Source organism: Mus pahari, chromosome 2, assembly GCF_900095145.1.
Source record: "Mus pahari chromosome 2, PAHARI_EIJ_v1.1, whole genome shotgun sequence".
NCBI lineage: Eukaryota > Metazoa > Chordata > Mammalia > Rodentia > Muridae > Mus > Mus pahari.
The window spans coordinates 27,007,755-27,017,394 of record NC_034591.1 but is presented as its reverse complement, the minus strand read 5'-3'; the positions used below and the strand labels follow the sequence as shown (position 1 = coordinate 27,017,394).

General features: G+C 43.9%; 1 protein-coding gene across 1 annotated transcript in view; it reads left to right on the top strand.

The window, feature by feature from the left end:
• Positions 1–9,640, top strand: part of Pon3 (paraoxonase 3) — a 29,598-nt gene that overhangs the window by 3,468 nt on the left and 16,490 nt on the right. Inside the window, exon 3 of the mRNA XM_021189240.2 lies at positions 7,248–7,303. Coding sequence (XP_021044899.1) covers positions 7,248–7,303 — 56 coding nt within the window. The remainder of the gene's footprint in view (positions 1–7,247; positions 7,304–9,640) is intronic.

The window sequence follows — 9,640 nt, the reverse complement described above, 5'->3', positions numbered from 1 at the left end:
CTTTATTGGTATGAGATAACACAGCTTATTTTGTGATGTGAATTTGTGTTTTCTTTTTCTTGTTATATGTACTTAAAAAAAAAAAAAAAAAAAAAAGCAAAGCAAAAAAAAATAGACCCTTCATTTTGGTTTTCTATTCTTTTACCTCCTACCATGTTTTTTTTTTTTTTTCCTTTTGTTTGTATGTATGTGTTGTTTTTTGAGACAGTCTCTCAAGTATCTCAGGCTGGCTTTGAACCCATTACGTACCCCAAAATGAACTTGAGCTTCTCTTCCTCTTGCCTCCACTTCCTAAGTGCTGGGGACACAGGGGTGCTCTATAGCGACCTTGGGTGGTCGGGGGTGGGTAGGACCTCTGGCTTAGGTTCTATCAACAGAGCTACATCAGCAGCTCTGCTCCGGGCCACTTAGAAATGGTTTGTGCTGCCAGGAAGAGACTGGAAGGAGACAATTCCCTGGGTATCCTCGGTGTTTCAGAAACCAAAGTGTTAAAGGGATTCTGCAGGGAAGGCATGAACATACGCAGCATATGTGGAGTGCTGAAGTTAGCGGGCCCTTTCACCACCTCACAGCAGTTTGGGATGGAGCGAGCATCAGACGGAGGCTCACACGGTATCTTCAGAGAAGCTGAACCAGTAGTCTGTGTGTTCCAGCCCAAACAGAGGCCTCAGGTCAGAAGTGACAGAATCTTCAGGATTCAAAGGGGTTAGAGGGAATTGTCAAGAAGGTTACATTCTGCTTGGTTTTAAGCCCTTTCCCCTGGGGTCACCGTACAAGTCTTAACAGACAATAGTGACTCATTTTATAAAAGTGAGGCCCTCGGTTCAAGTCCCAATAAAGACTCAAAGGCGCGCGCGCGCGCGCGCGCACACACACACACACACACACACACACACACACACACGGCAACAATAAACAAAACCAAAAACACCTTTTAAATGCTTCGGGCTTGATGTAATATGAAAAATAAGGCAACAGGACATTCACCTACTTGCTGACTCTCGGTCGTCTAATACAGATCCTCATGCTATGGTGACCCCCATCAGAAAAACATTTTCTTTGCTACTTCATAACTGTAATTTTTGCTACTGTGTGAATCGTAATTTGAATATTTTTGACAATAGAGGTTGTGGCCCACAGGTTGGGCCCCACTGGTCTAGAGAGTAGCAGCCATGCACACTGCCTGCGTATCTCTCCAAACATGAGCCAGCCAAACTGTTTAGGGAAATAATGACATTACAGGATTTTAGATGTCTACTGTAATTCTCAAATTATGTAAGTTAGCTAAATTTGAGAAACTAAAGCTATAGCTAATACTGTAAGACATAGGTCAATGTCTTGATTACTCAAATAGCTTAATAGGCTTAGATGAGTTGGACAAAAAGTAACATATCATGTTTTGCATCTGTCACATGTTTTTTTTTTTTTATGTTTGAAGAACTGAATATGTTAGAAGGACTGCAGTCCATTTGTTAACAAAACAATGCTGACGATTACGTAAAAAACAAAACACAACTACAACCACAACTAAACCATGAAGTTCTTGTGTCAAAGGTGTGGGCCCACACGTGTGATGCTAACGCCTTTGCAAGCTCCTGTTCTAGCCTCACAGATCTATAAAGCTCATATGGCTCTCTGTGCTCTGCATGGAAGATGCTGGTTAAGTTAGTTGCCTGACGGCCCAGATGTTCACGTGGGTTAGGGATTGGAATGGTTTTCTTCCATGCCTCTGCACTCTCTGTTGTATAACGCTCATGTATCGTGTTTTTATTATGGATGCTCCAGAAAAATCTTACTGCAAAAGAAGATGCAAGTAGCTGGAATATTACTAAATGAAAGCTGACCAAAAGAAGGTGACTAGATATTTAAGTAGAAACAGCTAAGAAGACATTAGTCATGAGCCCTAAGTACTTGATGGTAGAGGGTTTTATGCAGCAATGGAGTAGCACTGAAGGACTTTAACTGGGGCACAGCAGACATAGCCAAAGAAAGTTCTTTTGGTTTCTTTACAATGAGATGGGTTTTGTTTGCTTGTTATTTAAATTATTTTTACGTATTTACTTTGTGTGTGTGTGTGCGTGTGTGTGTGTGTGTGTGTGTGTGTGTGTGTGTGTGTGTTTTACTGGAGCTCACACCACAGCCTTATGTATATTTAGGCAAGCACCCTACACCTATGCTGTAAGCGTAGCTTTATTTCTTTTCAACTCGTGGTTTCAGGCTAGCCTTGAAAGGAAGCCTTGAATTCAGGCATGTCCTGATTTTATGATCTTCTTGCCCGGGGCCCTGGATGTTGCTTGGTTTACAGGCCTAGCCTACCAGCCCCAGCTGAAATCAAACTTTTGAAGTTAATTCATCAGTGGAAAAAGAACCTCTTCCTTTCCCCACGTTTATTTTTCTTTCCCCCTCCTCTCTTCCTCCTCATCTTCTCCTCCTTTGATTTTATCCACATACAGTCTTGCTATGTAGCCATGGCTGGACCTCAGCTCATGGCACTGCTCCTGCCTGTGTTCCCAAGTGTGCGCCACAGATTTCTCACAGGAAGGATTAACAGGTACAATCATTCTTCTTCCTTCCTTGCTTCCCTCCTTCTGTACTAACTTTGTCTTTTCCCCAAGCCTATGGGGACTGAGAATTATTGAACAACGAAGTTGTGTGGCCTCTCTTGGCATCTAGGCAGAGCTACACTTGAAATGTGTGGGCCCGCTGAATGAGGGGTGTCTGCAGGCAGGGTTATCAAGTCTGCGGTGTTGGATTTGGTAGCTTTCAGATTTTCCTTCTTCCTGCCCCTTCCCCGTCTCTAAGATGCACTGCTGCTCCATAGTAAATTCCATGTATTCACTCAGCTGGCAGTCGGAAACTTCCTCCCCAGGTATCAAATAATAATAATGATAATAATAATAATAGCAATGCATATAGAAGTTTCTGGAGTGACACTGTCTTGAGGTATTTACAGGAAATGATTGGAGAAAGGAAATTATTGAAGTGATGGCAAGTCCTAGTAGGGTTGATCAGATGGAATGTTATAGGTTCTGGGAGAAAGAAGGTGGGGTAGCTGAGAGTTTTGACCATAGCTGGGTATAGACTGGCAGGATGGAGAGGAGGAGAACTCAGAAAGCAGGACCCTGGACCGCTCACGTCCACTGCTCTCCCTGCGGTTGGCATGCTGGGGATTTGTCCTGTGGGCTCCATGTAGTCAAGGGTGTGGCTGTGGGGTGGAAATGCTGTCAGTCCCGTTGATGCTGCTTTTACACCTCGGAGGGCAAAGCACCAGCCCCTATGTGCTCTGGTGCGGTGGCGTGGTGGGAGGGAGGGCAATAAAAAACACAGGACCCCTGAACACTGCATGTTAGGCCAGGGTGATGCTGTTATGGGAGCTATGTAAAAATGGCATTGGGGGAGAAAAAGAGACAAATCAGAGATCTCACAACTCAGAATATCTTGTATAGAGGTTAATCGAGAAGCTAAACCACAGTGTGTGTTATGACAGGATTAATATCCTTTAAGTTGAAAATACTGTAAGTCAAAACTGCGTTTCATACTCCTAACTCACAGAGCATTCCTAGGGACATCTCTGTAGGGAGGACATCATTCTCCCTCCATGACAGGGAGCAGCCCCTGCTAACATGGCTCAGGTCCCACGGAGAACTGTGAAGATCGGAAGTCAGAATCAAGGGTGATGTTTCTCCTGAATGCATTTTCATTTTCATGTCATTAGAAAGGTGAAATCTAGGCATACGCCTTTAATCCCAGCACTCAGGAGACAGAGGCAGGTGGATTTCTGAGTTTGAGGCCAGCCTGGTCTACAAAGTGAGTTCCAGGACAGCCAGAGCTATACAGAGAAACCCTGTCTCAAAAAANCCTGCATCCCTGCATCCCTGCATCCCTGCATCCCTGCATCCCTGCTCTCCCATCCAGCTGTGAACTGGCAACTCCTGCTTGGAGCTCAGGACCATGTTCTTTTCTCTGTTTCTAATCTTCCTGCATTCAGGATCTTGTTCTCCTTGGCCTCTCCTAGGACCTTCCTGCCTTTCTAGGCAATGTTTAGAAGCTGCAGATTCAAATAGGGATTCTATGCAGATAGATACTCTTAGCATTTGTAAAGTGACCAAGAGGGTATTTCCCCCTAGCCTTGAGATGGGCATGCTTCCTGCCCACAAGATTACTCTCATCCGCTCACTTGGCCAGTTTAACTTCTAGTTCTTAGTGAAGCCTCCCTGTGACGGTACTCAGGTTCCTCCGCAAGCCTTCCCTGGTTCTGTTGTTGGAGATGGAGAGACTCTCCTAGGGACCACCCTCACCTGATATGTTCTTGTTGCAACGTCAAGCAACTTTAACTTCCTTGAGCTGGGGACTTGGATGGGTTCATTAATGCTCCAGACACCCATCCTAGGACTGAACATATGAAATCCGAGGATGAGTGAGGACTGTGGAGGGGTTCCATGAATGTGCACACATACCTACAATGTATAGGGGGAAATCAGAAGCCTGAACCTCAAAGCGACTGAGTGGTATGGATGAATTTGCATGCTGTAACTGATATCCAATAAGATTGCTGCCAGCAATTCTAACCCAACTGAATGCCATGAAGAGAAACCTCAATCTTCTTCCGAAGTATTTCCTTGTTGCTCTTAATCAAATGTCTTACTTTTGCTTCTGTCAAATCTTGTTTGTTTAGAACTTCTGGTCTCTTTGTTTGATGACAGTGTCTCCATGACACCATGGTATTTGTAGAGATATGCTTCCTTCAAACTCTCTCTCTCTCTCTCTCTCTCTCTCTCTCTCTCTCTCTCTCTCTCTCTCTCTGTGTGTGTGTGTGTGTGTGTGTGTGTGTGTGTGTATGTACAAATGAAAACTCTAGTAGGCTTCAACTACTCAAGAAAGCACCAATACATAGCTAGAATGTATCCAGGAGGGCAGGATAAAAGGGAACTGATGAAAATATGAATGGATTTGGACCTATCCAAGGAGCATGAGATTTGTACAACTAGCTCTAGCAGGCCTTTAGAAGCCTTTAAACAGGGGAACGATAGAGTCAACTTAGCAGTTTAGAAAGACATCAGCACAGACAATGGGCTATGGAAGAAGCTGGCCTATTAGGAACCTATTGTAGAAACCCAGAAGAACATAAAAGACAAATAAGTGAAGGTTTGGGGAATGGAAGGAAAGGGAGGTGGCAAAGATAGCTCCATGTTCCTTGCTCTGAGAACCTGAGGATAGAAGTTGATATTCATTGTCATTGAAAGATGGAAAAGATAAAGTAAGGAAATGTCCAGATCTGTTTGGAGCCTGTTGAACATGAGAAACCAGGTGGGGTGCTCAGCCCTGCATGATCGTAGGAGTCTGAGCTTGCAAGAAGGACTTGATGCAGATCAGAGAATCAAGAGCAGGTGGGTGGCAACTGAAAGCACAGGACCGGGCTGTTGCTTGCTCTGCCTTGAGATACAAGGTGAGGGCAGACAGACTTTATTCTATATTCAGAGCAGAGTGAGAGATAAAGGCAACAGGAAACCAAGAAGGGGTGATCAGAGAGGTGGGAGAAATATCAAAGGGGTAGCCACCCTGTGATGCTGAATGGCTGTATTTCATGTGTGGGTTTTCCCAATGTGTATTTCACTCCATATGGAAATAGCATCAAGCTTTTCAAGCCATCTGGGCATCGTAGATAGGTAAATCTGGATGAACAAAAATGCCCAAGGGATGGGAAGCTTGGGCTGAGTTTGGTTTTCACATTACTAGTTGGGCATTAGTTTCTCTCCCATCTCCTGCCTTCAGCACCTCTTGCTTGCCTTCTATTAGTTGAAACTTATGTTTTCTTTGGCTTTGTCCTGATTTTCTTTTCCACATCCACCCATATTCTCTCCCAGTTGCCTAGTGACAACCTGGTAATCCATTTCCCCAGGTAACCATTTCCCATGTGTTCCAATTAATTGTGGCTCTGTAACAGACAGCCCCACCCTTAGTGACACTGAACAATAAGTTAGGATGTAGTGACACACAGCTGTAATTCTAGCATTCAGGAGGCTGAGGCAGGGGGATTAAGAGTCCAAGGTCCTCCTAGGCTACCTGGGGAAACTCTGTCTCACATCAAACAAGAAAATTCTAGTTGTTTTTCTTAAATTGTTGGCTGGGCTTAGTGAAGCAGTCCAGTTGTGCCATTCGCACTACCAAAGATGACTCACAGGTTGGTAATAAGCCACCTGGGAGCTCCTGGCTTTTCTCCTCATCTTTTGGGTTCTTTACATCCCTCACTCTGTAGCGTTGGGTAACCCATCTTCTGTATCTTACTTCAGGGCACATCCTTGAGAGAGAAAAGGAGAAAGAGGAGGGAAGAAGGAACACAAAGAGGAAGAGACAGAGGGAGAGACTACAGGGCAGCTATGGCTATGACATTTAGCCTCTAAAGTCACTCGCATTGTGTTTACCCCACTTCATTGTCGAGGCGATGTTAAAGTACCCTCAGGCTTTCAGGAAGAGAATTCAGACCTTGCCTCACTGCGGAAGAATGTGGAAAGTCACATCAGCTGGTGGGGTGGAGCATGGGGCTGGGCTCTGATGTTTATTTAGCCATATTCGATAACCATCACCTCCAGAATCAGCCCCACCCCCACGTCTTACCATGATTTATCTCTACTAGATACTGTCCTCTGGCCCATCCCAGCTCATGCATTCTATACTTCTTTCCAAAAAAAAAAAAAAAAAAAAAAAATGCTCAAGGATCTTAAGGAGGAGGTGATCGGACCCAACTCTTTCTAATTAAACTAACGATTCTCCACAGCCTGTCCCAAGCATGACTGTCGCCTACTGAATGCTTATTCAATAGCTGCTCAGTGTGGTTGTACATGTTTAGGTTGTACAGGTTGTAGAATGAAGAACACTTGGCAGAGAGGCCTCTTGGGGGAGTGACTCGATGTTGACTAAATAGTCCCATTCAGTAAGTGAGGGACAGTCTTTTTTGGAGGAATAACAGACTGACTCAGTATATGCCCAGCAAGTCGTCATTTAAAAAATAAAGCTAGCATACGATTTTATTTTTATAAGGTAGATTTAATGCTTGTAGAGACAGACGTTAAGTGTTCTAAGAGCTGGTATGCCTGTGGGATTTCTGAAAGTTACCATAATTTCCAAGTAAATGATTGAAACAGTCGGTGCATTTTCCAAAAGAACTCAAAAGTTTGGGCTATTGAACATCTTCTTTGAAGGCTCCACATATGCATCTTTGTGATTATTTTCTGCTTTGTGTTTTGCAGAGAATGGCTCTGAAGATATTGATATACTTCCTAGCGGGCTGGCTTTTATCTCCACTGTGAGTATTTGCAAACCGCTCTGACACGCACATCAATAGCTGTAGAGGCGGTGCATTAAAGTTTCCAGCTTGAGATGCCAGATGGACCCCTACATGCTCTTGCCACCTCTGGGTAGACCAGTCAACTACAAAAGCCAAACTGCAATCTGGAGGCCTCATTAGAGCACCACAGGCATGCTTAACTCCGGCTGCCTCATGTGGGCTGCTTCCCGTGGTCAGCTGCATGCTCGGTTAGGGTCTCCATAAGTGTGTATTGATGTCCATTTGGCTGACAGGCTGGTCTCCAAACTGCCTTGTTGCTTCTCAGCTCCATCCCTGACTTATTGGGGAGTACTTTGGTGTCATCTTCTCACTAGCCAGTATTCTTGCCATGCCTGCTTATGTGGGCAGCTCTGTAAATGTTAGTGAGTTTAAAAACCAATAGTTGGACTCTCGGTTATTCCTTAAATGTGTTTCCATGAGTAGAGAAGAAACTAGTTGGTTCTCTATACCACCTTGACATGTTTTAAAAGACCAGGACTTTATACTTGAGTACAACAACAACAAAAAAAAATTAGAAAAGAAAGAAAGAAAGAAAGAAAGAAAGAAAGAAAGAAAGAAAGAAAGAAAGAAAGGGAGAAAGGAAGAAAGAAAAAAAGAAAGAGAGAACAATGTATTTATTGCATGTTGAAGGTTTTCACGCGTCTCTCAAGCCAATAGCACACTGAGATTGGGCTTGGGATTAACTGGTTTTGTTTTGTGGTATTTGTTAAAAGATTGAAACCAGAGGTTTGCACATATCAGGAACCCTACCACTTCGCTAAGTCCAGAGCTTGGGATCCAAGATTTTGAAAAAGTGGATTTACCACATTTTCAGTGTGAATTTTGTTGTTTTTGTTTTTGTTTTTTATTGTTGCTGTTGTTGTTGCTAGAGTTGCATGTGAAATACTCCATATTTTTTCCCCACAACATTAACTTACATGAATTTTAAGTCGAAATATTTTGACTCAAAGAAAGACATCCTACAGGTGCAACGATCTGAGTGTGCAGGTTCTTAAGTATGCAGAGTCTAGTACAGAGGTCTCAGTTGGATTTTAAATACTGAGAGGCAAGACTGTCTTTCTTTACTTTTTCTTCAAGCTCAAAGATAAAACAAAGCTGTCTGGAAAAGTCTCTTTTTCCTTGACCTCAATTTTCTGTTGTCAAGTTTGATTTTCTGGGCTGTGCCAAACAGACCCGCAAACGTGATTATTCTGTGTGGCTAGGAGATGTCATCACTGTTAGGAAGCACTTGTTGTTCTAACTCTAAGCTTCCCCCTGGCAGCAGAGATTCCAAGTCACTGCTAAACCAAAAGAGTACATTATCACCCCAAGCACTGTGTGAGATATGCCTGCATCCCTGCATCCCTGCATCCCTGCATCCCTGCATCCCTGCATCCCTGCATCCCTGCATCCCTGCTCTCCCATCCAGCTGTGAACTGGCAACTCCTGCTTGGAGCTCAGGACCATGTTCTTTTCTCTGTTTCTAATCTTCCTGCATTCAGGATCTTGTTCTCCTTGGCCTCTCCTAGGACCTTCCTGCCTTTCTAGGCAATGTTTAGAAGCTGCAGATTCAAATAGGGATTCTATGCAGATAGATACTCTTAGCATTTGTAAAGTGACCAAGAGGGTATTTCCCCCTAGCCTTGAGATGGGCATGCTTCCTGCCCACAAGATTACTCTCATCCGCTCACTTGGCCAGTTTAACTTCTAGTTCTTAGTGAAGCCTCCCTGTGACGGTACTCAGGTTCCTCCGCAAGCCTTCCCTGGTTCTGTTGTTGGAGATGGAGAGACTCTCCTAGGGACCACCCTCACCTGATATGTTCTTGTTGCAACGTCAAGCAACTTTAACTTCCTTGAGCTGGGGACTTGGATGGGTTCATTAATGCTCCAGACACCCATCCTAGGACTGAACATATGAAATCCGAGGATGAGTGAGGACTGTGGAGGGGTTCCATGAATGTGCACACATACCTACAATGTATAGGGGGAAATCAGAAGCCTGAACCTCAAAGCGACTGAGTGGTATGGATGAATTTGCATGCTGTAACTGATATCCAATAAGATTGCTGCCAGCAATTCTAACCCAACTGAATGCCATGAAGAGAAACCTCAATCTTCTTCCGAAGTATTTCCTTGTTGCTCTTAATCAAATGTCTTACTTTTGCTTCTGTCAAATCTTGTTTGTTTAGAACTTCTGGTCTCTTTGTTTGATGACAGTGTCTCCATGACACCATGGTATTTGTAGAGATATGCTTCCTTCAAACTCTCTCTCTCTCTCTCTCTCTCTCTCTCTCTCTCTCTCTCTCTCTCTCTCTC